At 38.7% G+C, this 17,576-nt stretch overlaps 2 protein-coding genes across 6 annotated transcripts in view; one reads left to right on the top strand and one right to left on the bottom strand.

Moving 5' to 3' along the window:
- The window catches only part of mylk4b (myosin light chain kinase family, member 4b), a 204,608-nt gene extending 202,178 nt beyond the window's left edge, over positions 1 to 2,430 (bottom strand). The window contains exon 1 of the mRNA XM_072283392.1: positions 2,170 to 2,430. The gene's annotated coding sequence lies outside the window, so the exon portion shown is untranslated. The remainder of the gene's footprint in view (positions 1 to 2,169) is intronic.
- Positions 1 to 17,576, top strand: part of wrnip1 (WRN helicase interacting protein 1) — a 70,645-nt gene that overhangs the window by 32,180 nt on the left and 20,889 nt on the right. For all 5 annotated transcript variants that reach the window (XR_011889735.1, XM_072283397.1, XM_072283393.1 and 2 more), the window contains exons 2-5: positions 1,714 to 1,908; positions 2,218 to 2,453; positions 15,514 to 15,743; positions 16,692 to 16,847. Coding sequence is in view for 4 of the 5 variants with exons in the window: in XM_072283397.1 (XP_072139498.1) it covers positions 1,714 to 1,908; positions 2,218 to 2,453; positions 15,514 to 15,743; positions 16,692 to 16,847 (817 nt within the window). In the remaining variant the exon portion in view is untranslated. The remainder of the gene's footprint in view (positions 1 to 1,713; positions 1,909 to 2,217; positions 2,454 to 15,513; positions 15,744 to 16,691; positions 16,848 to 17,576) is intronic.

Here is a 17,576-nt window from a genome sequence, read left to right as displayed (position 1 = left end):
TCAAGAGCCTCTCTTCTATTCCACTGAAGATCTGTTCTTCTGATTTTATGAGCGAACTTGGCTGATGTTGACTTGGGATATGATTATTGTGGGCCATTGCTTCCAATATTTCACCAAAGCAGCCTCTGGGTCTTACTCATTTCTCATATTTGCATACAACAAGAAGGCAGTCAATCAGCCCATCCAGTCTCTGCTGCATCCCATATAGTACCATCACTCATTTCCGTGCAAGCTGTTCTATCTCATCTGACACCTACTCCAGCCTGATTCTCCAAGCATGTACAGTACTGTGCAAACATCTCGGGCACAAAAATCCAGCGAATGGCTGTTCTGTGAGCGAAAACATCTTGTTAAATCCAGTTGCTGGATGCTTTTTTTTTTGTTTTTGGCACCATTCTTTGTAAACTCCAGAGTCTGTTGTGAGTAAAAATCCCAGGAGATCAGCAGTTTCTGAGATACTCAAATCACCCTGGGCCGCACCTAATTAATTAGCTTGTTTATTTTGGCTATTTTCTTAAAGATGTGCCAGACACGCTGTGGCTAGCACAGCACCACTGTTCTAGTCACACCACTGAACCCTTGTGATCCCACTGAAAATGTGCAGTAGAGGTGGTCCACAGCCAATGTGCTGTCATGAGTCACTGGAGAAAGTGGTTCTCTTTTAAAGTTATGTAATGAGCAAGATGGAATTCTCCTATTGATCATGGTCACAAAGCTCTGGAAAACTCAACAGTCAGAGTTGTGCATAGTTCTTCTTGTCTTAGCTGCATGGCATTTGGTTAGTCATGTCTGGTCTGTTAGTTAAGTAACCTCTCTTGAGTCTCTGAATACAGAGCCCTTGCCTCAAGAGACTTTGATTTGTACAGATGTTGGTAGATTGTCATTTCAAACAAATCTATTTATTGCAAAATTCAAGATTTTATTTCGAGCAATTGCACCAAGATGAGACCAAAAAGAATCCCCTCTACCCACACACAGATTAATGATTTCCACAGAAATGCTCAGGACAGGCAGCTGTAGTTTCAGATCACTAACAGCTGATGCAAGTCAAATGCATTTTGTTTGTTTTTATTTTGTGGATGGATTCATGAGCACGTCACGCCTTTCCCTCCTGCTGGATGTGAGTCTGTGGTGAAGGGTGGAGAGGATGGTGTCAATATAACAAGTTTAATTTGTGTTTGCTTAGTGCATGCCAATGATTTCTTGCACAGATGCATGGGGCACCCACAGTATTGGAAGCAGATATGCTCATAGGCTGAATCCTGAGTAAGGTTAAGCAGTGCCTGCCTGCCCATGCCAGGAACTTGATCCTGTTTCAAAAAGAGTTCTTATGAGTCTGTGTATTTTGTTGTATGGTCGAGAGAGATCCTGTGGGTTTCACAAGGAAACCACACGTCTTCCTCGTTAGGTGATCTTTTGATCCTGCCACATTTTACAACCACCACCCAGACCATTCCCTACCTCAGTAAATTGTAATATTTTCCTTAAATTGAGTCCTATTAAATTTGATAGGTCAGGTATCTCCTTGGCATGCTTGGTTTTCAGTACCCTACCATATTCTACGTTATCTACTACTTCCCTATTAATATCCTGTCGACTTATTGTAGAATTGCATTAGTTTTAATTGTTGATCAAAAACTGCACTCTCGATAGTTGTGCTCAGAAGTATCTATATTACCTAAATTCGTAAAACAAATTCCCTTTTTCTTCCAGACTTCATTAGCCCATGTTTTAGCGAACAACAGCAGAAAACAGAGCAATACAAGATTTGTCAGTCTTTCCGCTGCAAGTGCAACCGTAAATAATGTTCGGGAGGTGATAAAGCAAGCTCAGAATGATCAAAAGCTACTCAAAAGAAAAACAATTATATTCTTTGATGAAATTCATCGCTTCAATAAAACACAACAGGTAAAGAACTCACTTGGTTACTGAAACTTTGGGAATTTGAATGTCTTGAGACATTTTGATAATATTGAAAATATTTCTTGAGATAAACTGAATACTTAAATTAGAAATAGGATTTCATGCACAGTATAATAATTTAGCAAGACTAGCATGCCAAGATTTGACAGACTTTCTGGATTACTTTATTTGCAATTTCTGCATTTTATTTAAACTTTCTTATTTATTTGACAGAGAGAGCTGTAAATAATTGAAAAGAAAACTTACATTTTGTTGACTCTTGTGTGGTAACTACTTTCTTCCTCACAACCTCAGGATACTTTTCTGCCTCATGTCGAGTGTGGGACAATCACACTGATTGGTGCAACAACAGAAAACCCTTCCTTTCAGATCAATGCAGCCTTGCTGAGTCGTTGCCGTGTCATCGTTCTTGAGAAGCTGTCAGTAGAGGCTATGGAAACTATTCTGTTACGTGCTTTAAACTCCCTTGGGATCAGTATACTAGGACAGGATAAAGAAGCTGGCTCGATGGATGGCAGCAAAGAGTCTGAGTAAGTCCCTTTAGAACACAGCTTGTTTTAAAAAAAGCAGCATGTCCAGAATCTAGTGGCATAATGCCAGCAGGGGACAGTCCTGTGTTTATATTTTATCTCTATGAGGGAAAACTGGGATCCCATAGGGGGAGAAAAACAAATGCCAAATTGAGCATGACCCTGTAAAATATTATGACTGACTTAAAGCTGATTTTTATTTTCTCTTTCAAAGCACATTGGTCATCAGGATGACCCCAGTTTTATTTGATTAATCAGACCCTGTTGATTACACAGAATTCATTAAATTCCTTTAATGACAGGTTCCATAAAAGCTAGTTGAAGTGATCTCTCTTCATAATAGAACTGACTGTAAGAAGTACTTTGCAGATAAATGCCCTCGTTCATGTTAAGTGGCAGAGTTTGTTTTGTTTATTATTGATTACAAACCGAGTTAACACCCATTACAGAGCTACACTGACCTACAATTAGCAAGCCTCTTCATGAGAGCTTTGGCATTCTCCCATTTATCATCTGAGAGAGGGTTCTTTCCATTAGTGTCTCGTTATAATTACAAGCAGAATGCTTCAGTTTATTACAGGTCGACCTTCACTAATCCAACTACCTGTAATCCGGTTCCTTTGATAATCCGGCACTGATTATGCTTAAAGTGATCCTTCCGTAATTCGGCATTTTCACTAATCCGGCAGCTCCTCAGGTCCCAATGGTGCCAGATTAGTGAAGGTCAACCTGTATTAGGAAATGATTCTGATATTGGTGAAAATAAAAATAAATAAATAAATAATGGACGCTTATTAATCGGAAATTGATGAGGGGAAGGTTCGATGTGAATTGCAAGCATGCTGCAAGTTGCTGGCTGACTGTTTCCTCCACCATAGGCTTCATGGTTCCATAAGGTTGTCAGAGCTGTGGGTGGGGGTAGGGATGCGGTAGTGGGGATAAGCTCTGACTACCTATTAAACGCTTCCAATGGCATGCATCCAAAGTAGGCTCTAACAACCAAGTCCAGCTCCTGGCCTCAGGTGTGGCTTAACTACTAAGTCTGGCGGAACCGTTTCTACTGACAGGAGAAGGGGGGGAAGACGTGTTGCCAAAGGACCTTAAAACTAATTGCTTCGTGCAGAATGAGGCTTGTCAGCTGTGGCTGGAAGCTTATCTAGAAGTAAAACTGATCTCAAAGCTCCGTTGCCCTGCGACTGTTCCACTCACAGAGAGAGCTTTGGGAGTAAAACCCCCAAGGAGAAGTCCAGAGCTGGAGCCCCCAGGGCAGTCCGACATTGAGTTCAACACTGACTGGTAACTCCAGCAATGCCGTTGGTGCCAAACTGTATCGATCTGTGGTGTCCGATTGGATTCGTCAGCTGCACGGAGAGGTGGAACCTGCTGCGTGGGAAACAGCTTGCTCTCCATATCGTACTACCTTGGCTTGCATATTACAAAGACAGCTCCCACACAGCATCCATGGTCAACCCTTCATAGGGCCTCGTATGCTTCAGGCAAACAGAATCATCTTATTTTTGTATATATAAAGTCACTTCAGTTGAACATTATTTACCTTTTAAAGTAATCATTGGAAGGGATCTATTAATTAACAACGCTATTAAACAACACAATAACTGCCAATCAACCATTCCTGTTCTAAAAGCAAATAATTCAAAAAAAAAACTCAATTTCTTCTGATGGTAAAGTATTTTGATATTTTTTTAAAATTTCCTTCATCCTTTCTGTCAGATTTTATATTTTTCTTGTCTGCTTGACCCTTAGTTCATCCAGTCAATTCAATCTTAATACATGATTATGTTGTTGAGCAGCAAGGTTCCTGTTGTACAAGGTTTGTGATACTTTCAACAATTTTGTGAGCAAATAGTTAAGTATCTAACTAAAAAAGATTTATGCAATAGTTTCTTTATAAAACTGTTTAGATCACACTGGGAATGTTGCGTTCAGTTCTGGTTGCCTCATTAGAGGAAATATGTCGAAGCTTTAGAGAGGGTGCAGAGCTGAATTTACCAGGATGCTGCCTGGATTAGAGAGCCTATTTTAAGAGGAGAGGTTGAGTAATATTATGTATTGCATTAAACTGCTGCTGCTAAGTTAACAGATTTCACAACACATGCCAGTGATAATAAACTCGATTCTGATTCTAAATTAGAGCTTTTCTCCTTGGACCAAAGGAGGATGAGAGATGACTTCATAGAGGTATGTAAAACGATATGAGGCTGGATAGAGTGGACAGCTAGTACCTAGATCCTGGGCAGAAATGGCTAATATGAGAGGGCGTAATTTTAAGGTAATTGCAAGCAAGTTTAGGCAGGATGTCAGAAGCAGCTTTTTTACACACAGTGATGAGTGCATGGGGCACGCTGTCAAGGGTGGTGGAAGAGATGGATGTATGGGGGGGGATTTAACAGATCCTTAGATAGGCACATGGATGAAAGAAAAGTGGACTTTGTGGGAAGGGAAGGTCTGATTGATGTTGGAGTAGGTTAAAAGGATGGCACAGCATCGTAATCTAAAAGGCCTGGTACTGTTCAATGTTCTTAATAGTTATTCTGAGAGATTTCAATGCAGAGAGTGCAAATTTCAGTGAATCATGCTCAAAGATTAATTAAAAAGTAAAATAATAACTCCAAAGTTAAAGGGGAAATATCAGCCTGATAGGTATGAAGTAATTTTCTGCTTCACATTTACAAATTAACCATTTACTCTGGAGTGAAGCTTATGTATTAGAGAGTTTGTATACTTGGATTGTTCAAATTTGCCTGGAATTGGAGATGAGATTCTTTTCTGCACTGGTCCTCGACCCCTGCCAGTGCTGCAGGCACATCATATATATTAGGTTCATATTGTAAATTTCCCTGATGAACTGGAAGATTTTTGCCAAGATTACAAATAGTCCTATTAATCTTCCAGATGTATTTGGTTGTCAGATCATCAAAGGCAGTTTTTATTTATGAAAACAAAATCCACAGGCGCTGAATACACAGGGTAGCATTATAAATGTATTAAATTTTACTTGAGATTTAGTTCCATTCATCTTAATCGTACAGAATTTTGGAATGAAATACTATTTGCATGTGCCACAATATATTATGTGTTTTGCATACTGTACTGAGGATGTGTTACCACCCCATACATTTCTGTGTAGAGGGTTCTGTACTCATCTGAATAGGAGTTGGTGGTGAGATTTAATTAACACAGCATCACAGGCAACCAGGGTTTCATTATTGTAAAAAACAGAGGAACCTTAGGCTCCATGTCTATAAATTCTTTGAATTTCTTGTGCAAGTTAATAAGGTGGTTAAGGATGCATATGGTGTGCTACCCTTCATTAGTTGGCAGACTGAGTTCACGAGCACCAAGGTAATGCTGCAGATTGATTAAACCTATGGTTAGACCACAGTTGGGTTATTGTGTTCCGTTCTGGTCGATTCGTTACAGGAAGCATTTGGAACCTTTAGAGAGTGCAGAGGAGATTTGCCAGGATGCTGCCTGGATTAGAGAACATGTCTTATGAGGAAAGGCTGAGTGAGTGAGTGAGGGCTTTTCTCTGTGCAGTGAAGTAGGATGAGAGATTTCACTATCAAGTTTAATAAGATAAGAGGCATTGATGGAGTGGACAGCCAGTGTCTTTTTTTCCCAGGATAACAATGGCTAACAGGAGAAGACATACTTCTAAGGTGATTGGAGGTAAGTGTGGGGGATAGGGCGATGTCGGAGGTAGATTTATTTTCTTACACAGAAAATGGTAAGAGCATGGAATGCACTGATGGGTGGTGGTAGAGGCTGATCCATTAGGGAGTTTTAAGGGATTCTTAGGTAGGCACATGGATGAAAGAGAAATGGAAGGATTAGATTGATAAATTAAAGGTGCAGCTGAAGGACCTGTACTGTGCTGTGGAGTTCTATGTTCTATTGTATCATCCAAGTAAGTACAACACTATAATTTCAAACAGACCGGCTTTTTCCAATAGCCGATGAGGTAGTTATAAAAGCCTGTTGTGAAGCTCTGGATCCTCAACTGAGAATCGCCCAAGAACTCAAAAAGTTGCAGCATATCTCCAGCTTCTTCTGCCTGTGGCTTCTCGATATCCTAATTGTCTGGTTTGTGCAGACTCTGTATTCATACCCACTCACCATAGCAAAGTAAATACCACATTGGCTTCTAATACTGGAATATCTCCCAATAAACATTTCCAGCTTGTCAGAAATTGGCTTGTATTACAGTGAATTGATTTTGTTCTGTGCTTGAATTCCCAAATTCTTGATCATGAAATTTATGTTGAACTAAATTTTTATTTAATAACAGTGACTTCTAGATCTCTATATGAGATTACTTGCAGGTTGGGAGCTTGTGGCAGTTAGTATTATAGACAGCATTGACTTTCTATGTTGAGGTTAAAGTAAAACTCACAATTTAAAACAAAATATTCACAATGCATTTTAAATCTGATGTTAGAAGGTGACCAGTCAGAGGGCTTCCTTTATTTCCACAGGGCTCTCTCCTTATACTGTGGTTGAGAAATCTTTGTTCTGTATTTCATTGCTGAGAAGTATTTTACTGTTATTTTTAAAGCTCGTTTCCAGCTGTATTTCATTAAGCAAGGCACTTTAATAAATAGGATTATCCTTTTATATTTTCAAGATCTAAGTTAACTTAGGGTGACGGGGTGGAGATGCTTCTCTACCAAAAGAGGTGTGAGATGCTCCTTCTCTCCACTATCCTGCAGGTCACCCTTGGATAAGGTGTAGCACCTGCTTAGCTCCCCCCCCCCCCCCCAATCAGGGTCACATGAAGCTATGGGAGCAGGTATGAGCAGCTGGGACATATCACTGACACCAGGCAGACAATCTCTCAGAAGAGTTGATATGGCTGGGGTCACTCCTCAGGTAAAGATACTGCCCAGAAGAAGGCATTGGCAAACCACTTCTGTAGAAAGAAGTTGCCAAGATCAATCATGGTCAACTATGATCGCCTTTGTCATACGGCACAGCTTATAATGATGATGACCAAGTTAACTTATGGTGTAGTGAGTTGTTGTAGTGAATATCTTGGTTGCAAAATACCCTCTTTCACTAGAGATTCATTTGGTCAGAACGTCACTTCTGTAAAGTTGAAGAGATGGTTTAGTTATTAATATTGAAAGATTAACTGCTGTTATTGCTATTTCATGCCTAAGTGCATAGATTGGTGGCTCAAACTGATCCATTGGCCTATCCTGTATTCAAATCAAAGTGTCAGTGTTCCAAGTGATAAGAAATTACTGTGTACGATGACAAATGATAGACAGTGACCTTCACTCCCAATGGTCTAAGTCATTGGAGACAAAAGAGACTGCGACCTGGAGTGAAAAATGAGTTCATGGAAGAACCTTCTGTTTTGGGCAGAATCTGCAGAGGGAAATGGACAAAACACGTTTTGGGGTGAGATCCTCCATCTGGACTGCCTTGATATAAACATACCAGTTGACGTGAGCTGGCTCCTGAAGTTTGTGAATTTCTTCTTCAGTCTCTTTCTTCCCAGAATCTTCTAATGACAGGGGGAGAGGCGTCGTATTGTTTAGTGCATTCCAAATCTGTGTAGAACTCCCAGGGCTTTCTTGAACTGTTTTTGGAAACAGTGTCGTGAGAAGCTCATCAAATGATGCACCTGTAGCTACTCTGCCGAAGATTTCAGACCAGAGGCTTTTCCTGCTCAGGGCAATCAGGCACATTATAGAATCTTATTGGGATGCTAATCTCCATTTAAGAGTAGGTCAAGGAAATTTTAATATGAAAGTTTTGCAGCCAAATTTTGCACTGTACAGTTAGCTGTTGCCTGTTCTTCCTTTCCTAATGCCTTTTGATTCTTCTCAAACACAGGTTCTAGGACAACACACACAAAATGCTGGAGGAACTCAGCAGGTCAGGTAGCATCTATGGAAAAGAGTAGAAAGTCAGTGTTTTGGCCCAAGATCCTTCATCAGGACTGATGAGGAAGAGGAGAAGTTAGAATAAGGTGGGGGGAGGGAAGGAGAGGAAGAAATACGAGATGGGTGATAGGTGAAACCTGCAGAAGGGGAGGGAAGAAGAGGAAGACGTACAAGACAGGTGATAGGTGAAACCTGCAGAAAGGGAGGGAGTGAAGTAAAGAGCTGGAAAGTAGATTGGTGAAAGAGATAAAGGATTGGAGAAGGGGGAATCTGATGGGAGGGGACTGAGACCATGGAGGAAAGGGAGGGGATGGACAGGTAAGGAGATAAGGTGAGAGAGGGAAATTGGAATGACGAATTATGACAGGGAGAGTGGGCAGTTACTGGGTTTACCCCTGTCCCCCCGTCACGGTTTCACCTATCACTTACTGCCTTGTACTTCTTCCTCCCCTCCCCCCACCTCGTTACCTTGACTTCCTTTCCAGTTCTGATGAAGGGTCTCAGCCTGAAACGTTGATTGTTTACTCCTTTCCATGGATGCTGCCTGACCTGTCAAGTTCCTCCAGCATTTTGTGTGCACTGCTTTGAATTTACAGGATTTGCAGATTTTCTCGTGTTTGTGACGGCAGTTCTACAAGATGTTTTGTGGTTCATTGATTATGATTATAATTTTATCTTCGCCAAGCTTTGGCATCACCTTCTTAATTTCTTTCCAAGTTATATTGGTATAAGCGATAAAGTTGACAGGATGGTTAGCCTATTGCTATGCATTCTGAATTGCTGTTATCTAGGTGAATGCTCAAAGATCAAAGTTGAAGTAAATTTATTTCGAAGTACGTATATGTCATCATTTACTACCTTGAGATTCATTTTCTTGCAAGCATTTACAAGATAATGAAGAAATACAATAGCATTTATGAAAAAACTATGAATAACAAAACTATAAGACTATAAATTGACAAACAACCAATATGCAAAAGATGAATTGTGCAAATAAAACAAGTAAATAATACTGAGAACATGAGTTCTTAGTTACACAGTTAAAATGTTACACAGACAGCCCTTCTCTGACTGAATTCATTCAGCAGCATCTCTCTGTTTGCATCAATATATTATTGTGTAGTTTTTCCTCTATATTTCATTCGTAGGATTTCCTTGTTTTTCCCTAACTATGTTGTAGTTTAATCCTTTAAAATTTTTTTGGAGCTTTGCTTACTTGTGGGATTATGGGTGTTTGCTTTATCATATTTCAAACTGTGAGTGTAAAAATATTGCAATTCAATATTCCCACATAAACTTAACTAAAACTTACCTTCCAAAGGGATATCATTGCAAAATCACGTTTGTGAAAAAACAGTAATGGTAGATCACTGATAGAATACAGGAAGTCAATGGTTTTTTGACATTTCACTCTGAGAAAATATAATTCACTTTTTTGTGGCAATTAAAATTGAAATAGGTTTAACCATATGTAACAATGTCATGAAGGGAGCTTATACTTTGGTTTGTAACTGATCATTTAGTCAAATAATCGTGTAAGCCTTATTTTGGACTGCAGGATAACATGGGGTGTAGAATAAAGCATTGGCATTCAGACAGTGTCTAGGCAAGCTGACAGTGATACAGTTCCTTGCCTCCAAGTGTTATCTGAGACGGTGTGTGGTTGCAGCCAACTTTAACAATATGGCATGAGCACTTTAAAAAATGCTGTTTATCATCATTTAAGCCATCAGCTTTTCAAATTTTCAAATCACTGCATCATTTTAAAGAAAATATGCAGTATCAAATTCAGAAATGGATTTTATTGATGTGATTTATTTTTAAATGAAATCTGGAGGATAAATATAGATAGTCGCTGTGGCGTGTTCAGATGAAGTATCTAATCTAGGAGTCAGGTTACAATGCAAACAGCAAGAATAAATGTAGTTTTTACAACTGTTCTCTGAGCAGTTGGGATTAGATTGCAAACTCAAATGTCTCAACTATTTATAGTGCTTGTCTCTGTTGTTTATCATTTTGTCATTAAGTACATTAGACTTGCTATTTTCTTGACAGCCGATGTGTTCCAGAAGGTGTTTTATGTGTTGGTAACGTATTTTTCTCTAAAAGCTAGTGTGGTGATTCTTAGTGTAGATTTAAAAAAACATACCTCCCAACACAACAATTAGAGAAACAAAACTAAATTCTGGCCGTGTTTCTGTCTTGTTATTGAATGCTACTTTTTAAAATGCTATTACAGGTGTTTGCAGTAAATAAATAGAAGTAGCTGAGAACAAGAATTCCAAATAATTCTTCATTTAAAAAAAAGTCACCCATAGTTAATATTATTGCTGCATATTTACAGAAAAATGATGAACTCTCTATGGGGAACAAGAGTTGAGGGTGCATTAAATTAGCCACTACATTTTCCCTTAATTAATTTCTGTTTGTTAAATGTTAAAATCTTCAACTTTGTTACTTTGATTATTGCACTTGTAATCTGTATGTGCAAGCATACACATTTTGTCAGCTCTTTGAGTCTTCTCTACCTTTCAGTAAGTTCATGATATATCTGAATGCAACTTGCATTCCTGTCTACCCCTGTATCTTTTCATCACTACCCCTTATTATGAATCTATCTAGTTATGTCTTAAGAATGTGCAAGGACACTGGGTGTAATTGCCCTATAAGAAGTTATTATGCTGCTGTTAATCCACAAACCAGCAAGGAGTTTAGTACATTTCTGAATTGCTGAAGTTTATTTTGCATGATTCGCACTTAATTGAATTTGTAATAAAAGAAAAGGCTCGTGTTGAGTAACTAGAAACTGGAAGTCTAATATCACGTATGGATTACACCACACATTTTTTATTGATGTGTTTCTGATTTTCAAAGTTGTGTGAGTACTAGCCTTAACTAAAGCAGGTTTTCTCTGATGATAAGGCTGCATATCCCATTTATTACCTATGTACACCTTTGCATAGAAGCTGAAAGAGACAGACTATTTGTTCCATTGTGTATGTAGTGTAGCTTAACTTTGATTTATAACTTGATCAGCGAAATAACGTTCCCTAGGATTGACTTGTGCTGCTGCTTATTGTCCATTGAATATCTCTTTGCTTGGCCTCCTGACCCAAAGCTGCATCCCTTTCCACATTCCCCACCAACTTAACTATGGTTATTTAACAGTTTCTTGTGCCCATCGCTTCTTCCACAAAAGTCTCCTCTGGAAAAGCTTTATGCATATTCTTTTGGCCATTGAGTCATTGATTCTGCACACCTACAAAAAATGAGCGTACCTGTAACTACAGTGAAAAGAAGGGCACTATCCTCATCTTAATGAACAAGTGTGGATTAGCTGCATATTGTGATCCTTGCTCCTGTTTTCAAGTGTTAGGCAATTTCCCTGCTATGCAGTCTCAAGTGCTTTCTAAAAATAATTTCATTCTGACTCCATGTATTTTTAATTTATTTTGAACCGTATTTAAATTTGATACCAACATAAAAACTTCTGTGCTTTCAGCAGCATAAAAAAGCATTGTCAGTATTCCAATACACATCAAAGATTGCAAAACATAATCTTCTTCCTGCCAAACAATTTGGTTTTGCCTTGGAGCTAACTGAAGTTGCAGCCTTGTCCTTGGACTGCGTCAAGTGTGGTATCAGTTGTGAATCAGCAAGGGGTTTTGGAGAAGCACAGCTGTTCATGTGCTTTTACCACAACAGGAATTTGAATGGTTTCCTGTTCAAAAAAGGTATGACAAGTTCAGCTGCACTGCTAAAAAGGTTCAGCTTTATTGCACCCTAGGCTCTTTCCTTTCCTTTGGAATTTATCAACTGCAAGATAAGCAAGTGTTGTAACCAGATACGAATTATGGTTGATGAACTGAAGGCATTTAAATGGGATGGGATACATTCGTTAACAGGAATCTAGAAATTAATGTTGCCAGAAACAGTGACAGGCATTTAGAGTGCTCATATGACAGTTCTCTGTCCTATTAAAAAAGCAACCTGGTTAACCAATTAAAAAAATAAATGGATTAACAACAAAAATATTGTGCAATGTGCTTCACATATACCACATATTAAGCAATTGTAATCCACCTTAACTGGTTTTTATGATAACCTAATTTAATAGTTCACAGTCACAATTTTAAAAATTCCTTCTGGTTTTGAAGGATTGTGATAGGATCTAAAACAAGAACAGTCTGAAGATTATTTAATGACTTTTAAAGATAGAAGTCCAGCTACACAGATTGGCTCCATGTAATCAGACGTGAAGAAAAAATAACTAACAAAAATATGGGGAAATATTATCTTTGTTGGTCTTTAACCTTCATAGTAAAAGCCCATATCCTGAGATCAGCTGGTATGTTGGTGTCTCCATAGCTAAAGCTCTGGGAATTTTTATACTTTTCATCTGTTGTCATTTTAATGCTGCACCTAAAATGGGTGCAATCAGTTCCATTGAGTCTAGACTGTAGGTGCTCCATTCGTCATTGTGCATTCTGTACAAGTAACATATCTAACAACTTATAAGTTTTTGGGGGGCAAATACTTTGAACTGAATTGAATTTCCATGTAAATGGAAACGAGGTATTCTTCCACTGAGTAAATATAAGCAATGTGTCATTTCGAGAAAACAGATGTAAACCCAACCTCCCTGTACAAAGAATATTTTTCTGAGTACAGGAGGAAGAAATGTCAAAAAGGCAATGTTATGATAGTCATGCAATATGCAAATAGATTGGGAACATCAGGTTGCTGCTGGATCCCAAGAGGGGGAATTTGTAGAATGTCTACGAGATAGCCTTTTAAAGCAGCTCAAGTTACAACCCACTAGGAGATTAGCTATTTTGGATTGAATGTTGTGCGAAGAACCAGAATAGATTTGAGAGCTTGAGGTAAAGGAACTCTTAGGAGCCAGCGTTTATAATATGATAGAATTCACCCTACAGGTTCAGAAAGCGAAGCTAAAGTCAGATGTATCAGTGTAACAGTGAAGTAAAGGGAATTACAGAGGTATAAGAGAGGAGCTAGCCAAAATTGATTGGAAAAGAACACGAGCGGGGATGATGGCAGAGCAGCAATGGCTGGAATTTCTGGGAGCAATTCAGAAGGTGCAGAATAGATACACCCCAAAGAAGTGGTATTCCAAAGTCAGAATGACCTAACCGTGGCAGACAAGAGAAGTCATAGTCAACGTAAAAGCCAAAGAAAGGGCATAAAACAGAGCAAAAAATTAGTGAGAACTTAGAGGATTGGGAAGCTTTTAAAAAACCAACAGAAGGCAACTAAAAAGTCATAAAGAAGGAAACATTGGAATATAAAAGTAAACTAAGAGGCAAGAGGCCAGAGTGGGGAAATGAAGAAGTTGTAAGAGGGAGGGGGTAAATCACTGGAAGTTGGAGAAATCAATGTTCATGCCATCAGATTGGAGGCTACCTAGACAGAATATGAGGTGTTGCTCCTCCAATATGAATGGTTTCATCACGACAGAAGAGGTGACCAAGATATCAGAATGGGAAAGGGCATAGGAATGAAAGTGATTGGACACTGGGAAATTCCACTTTTTGTAGTTGGAGCTGAAATGCTCGACACAGCAGCCCCCAGTCTACATTGGGTCTCAGTCTCACCAATGTACCTATTTTCCTCATTTGCCTATCACCTCTCCCTGGTGCCCCTCCTTCTTCCCTTTCTCCCATAGTGCACTCTCCTGTCCTATCAGATTCCTTCTTCCCCAAACCATTACCTTTTCCACTTATCACATCCCAGCTTCTTACTTCATCCCACCGCTGCCCCCCCCCCGCCAATCTTCCTGGTTTAACCTAATAGCTTCTTAGCTTTGTCCTTCTTTCCCTTCCTCTGCCACTTTATTTTGGCATCTTTCCCCGTCCTTTCCAGTCCTGATGAAGCGTCTCGGCCCGAAACAACAACTGCTTATTTATTTTCATAGATGTTGCCTGATCTGCTGAGTTCCTCAAGCATTTTGTGTGTGTTGCTGCTAATAATGCAAGCTTAGTCCTTATCTCCAGCTGTGATGCTAAAAGGGGACGAGGGAAAAAAAGAAAGATCAAGAACCCTTCACTAACCAGACCAAAACCAATGCACCAAGGTTTCATCACTGATGCATTGCAGTAATTGGCAGCACTCTCTCCTTTGGGGGTAAAAGGGATGAAAACTGTGTATAACTCGGCCTGAGTTACTATTACTGATCCCCGTTATGCGCCATTTGGTCCTACAGGGAGGTAAAGTTATATCGGTGCCATGCACGGTTGAATCCTGATTGGTCAAAATGTTGGTTGTTGAATGGTGAGAGTGACTTTTGTGCCATGTGAAACAGATGAGAATCAATTGTAGAATATGACCCAATTCCTCTCTTTAATTCCCATTCAATTAATCCCATTGTTTTTATATTCTGGAGAAGGGGGTTGCAGTAGATACCTGAAGGATATTTTGTTGACAGCTTGCATCATTTTGCAACAGTTATTTGAAAATGATCTATTAATTATTAAATGCAAAACCATAACATTTCTGTATTATAATATTGATATAATGCTGTACATTGACACCTGATAATCATTATTGTAATCTTCCTTACTCTAAACTCCAAGCTCATTTCTGGCATCAAACTATGATAAAGGAAGGACGGGGTAAAAAGAATAAAGATCAAGAACCCATTTCTTTAGTCTTACTTATTTGTCCCAAATTATTCTCCTCTTTCTGAAAGGTGCCAACTTACACTGATAAGATTCCAGACAGTTCTCATGTGCATCTTTGTGTTTGACAGTTTACTTATCTGTGATGCTGATGTTCCTGCTCTGTGTATCTCACTGAGGCAAACTTTACAACAGCAGCCTACGCTGTTGGTTTCTCATTCATATGTGGCATGAAAGTTACCTCAAACGTCTAGACTTTCATTCAACTGAGTCACCTATTGATAATTAACCTGATTATCTGACCTAATTTTTCACTTTGCAGTGCTTGTGATTTCTACACAAGCTGGTTGGTATATGTCCAAAAATAGAATGTGACAATATCTCGGGTATACTAATTTTTTTTTGTAGTCCGCTTTGACATTTCCTGATAGGATGCCATTGTAGGAGTTTCTTTCAAAAGCTGGCTAAGAATGAGGTCACGATCCTTGAACTTTAACTATTGTCTTTCAGAGTTCAGATCTTTATTGAGCCAGAAGCAGTACAGAGTGTTGCGTATTTTTCTGATGGTGATGCGAGGGCAGCTTTAAATGGACTTCACCTTGCAATTCAGGCAAAGATTGCAGAAGCAAAAAAACAACAGAACAATAATAGGCAACAAAATACTCCAAAAAAGATTATTATTAAAGAAACACAGATAAAGGAAGGACTTCAGAGGTCACATTTACTGTATGATCGAGCAGGTAAAAACTTTATGCATTGAACTGAAAACCCTTACTATATACTAAAGGTGTATTCTTGAAGTAGAAATTCCAGGTAAAGTAAAACCCTGATAATCTAGCGCCCTTTAGAATTTGCCAGGCTGGTTGATTTTCTGGAGTATTGTATGTTACTTCCATTAATAGCCAAACTCTTACATTTCATTTTTGCTTTATATATTATACAATAGCACAATTAAATTCTCCAGTGAGTTTAAAGGCAACAGGAAATATACAAGTGCTTCATTGCAAACCAGTTATGTTCCCGAATGCTGGTGTTCTGGACCCTAAACCCAGCTCTGGTTGCACAACTAGTTCACGCTCTGTCATTTTCCAGACTAATGAGTGAACCAGGTAGCTGACCATCAGGATTTCCAAGCAATCGAATGTTGGATTATGGAGTTTTACTGTAAATGCCAGCAATAAATCTTTTTAATCCTCACTTTACCTTTGTATGTCCTCCCTAAGTTCCACCAAATAATTTTCTGTGATATAGGATGCCATTTGAAGCGAGGGTACATTTTACCAATGTAAAGGTAAGCTACTGGAAATGAAAAGTAGTGCCTGGAACTGTAAGCCAAAGTAAGCTTTGAACAATGCACAGTATAAGAATGTTGTAAAGGTTAGTTTATTGTTTGAGTATATGAAGCCATCTCGATACCAGCAGCAATAACAAATGCATGTATATAGTGCATGTTCAAGTCGAAAAAATGTTACCTTGTATAGACATTAATGATGCAGAGCCAAAAATTGGAAAGGATGACTAAAATAGTTTGGTTAAAAAGCTTAGATTCTTTAGAATAGAGGGGGAAGTGGTAGGAGGTTACTTTACCTAAAGGATAAAATATGACACCTGTAATTTAAATAGCAAACAAGATAAATACTGATAAAGTCACTAAGTCAATTACCATGTAATACCTGTTTACTTCAAAGGTGAAGAACATTATAATTGTATATCAGCGTTACACAAAACCATGCGGGCCTCAGATGAGAAGTCTGCCCTCTACTGGCTAGCCAGGATGCTGGAAGGTGGTGAGGATCCCCTCTATGTTGCGAGGCGACTAATACGATTTGCCAGTGAAGATATAGGTAAGATTTCAGAATGGCAATCTATTTTATGGCAATTCCAAATCTTTGAATTTAGTAATGGTCCGTTGAGTGAAGCGAATGGGTCTGTACTTGCTGAAGTTCAGAAGAATGAAGGGGTTTCATTGAAACCCACAAACTATTTGAAGGCCTAGATAGAGTGGAAGTGGAGAGGACATTTCCAAAAGTGGGAGAGCCTGGGACCAGAAGGGACAACCTCAGAATAGAAGGATGTGCCTTTAGAACAGAGATGAGGTGGAATTTCTTTAGAGGATGGTGAATCTGTGAAATTCGTTGCCAAGAATGGCAGTGGAATTCAAGTCATTGGGTATATTATCTAAACTGGAGATTTATTGGTTCATGAATAGTAAGAACATCAAAGATTATGGCGTTTTTGCGCTGTACAAACTACTTCTTTACTGGTTTTTTTCTTTATTGTAGAAACTTTTTCTTTTTAAATCTTTTTATTAATTTTTCAAAATTACAAACTCAATAACAAAGTTGGTACAAAGAGATTGGAAAAATGTTAATCAACATGTATAAAATGAATTTTAAGTACATAGATATAAAAGACTTCCAAACTCATAATGAGATTAAACATTTAAAAAGAAATAAAAAGAAAAAAAATATAAACAAAAAAAACCCCGAAAGAAAAAAAAACCCAAGGGAAAAGAAAAGCAAAACAGGGCTAGACCAACAGCTTATATCAGACATGTTCAATAATGTCGTTAA

This window comes from Mobula birostris, chromosome 19 (genome assembly GCF_030028105.1).
Source record: "Mobula birostris isolate sMobBir1 chromosome 19, sMobBir1.hap1, whole genome shotgun sequence".
Taxonomy (NCBI): domain Eukaryota; kingdom Metazoa; phylum Chordata; class Chondrichthyes; order Myliobatiformes; family Myliobatidae; genus Mobula; species Mobula birostris.
Note: the sequence above shows the minus strand (reverse complement) of the source record. Positions and strands in the feature narration are given on the sequence as shown.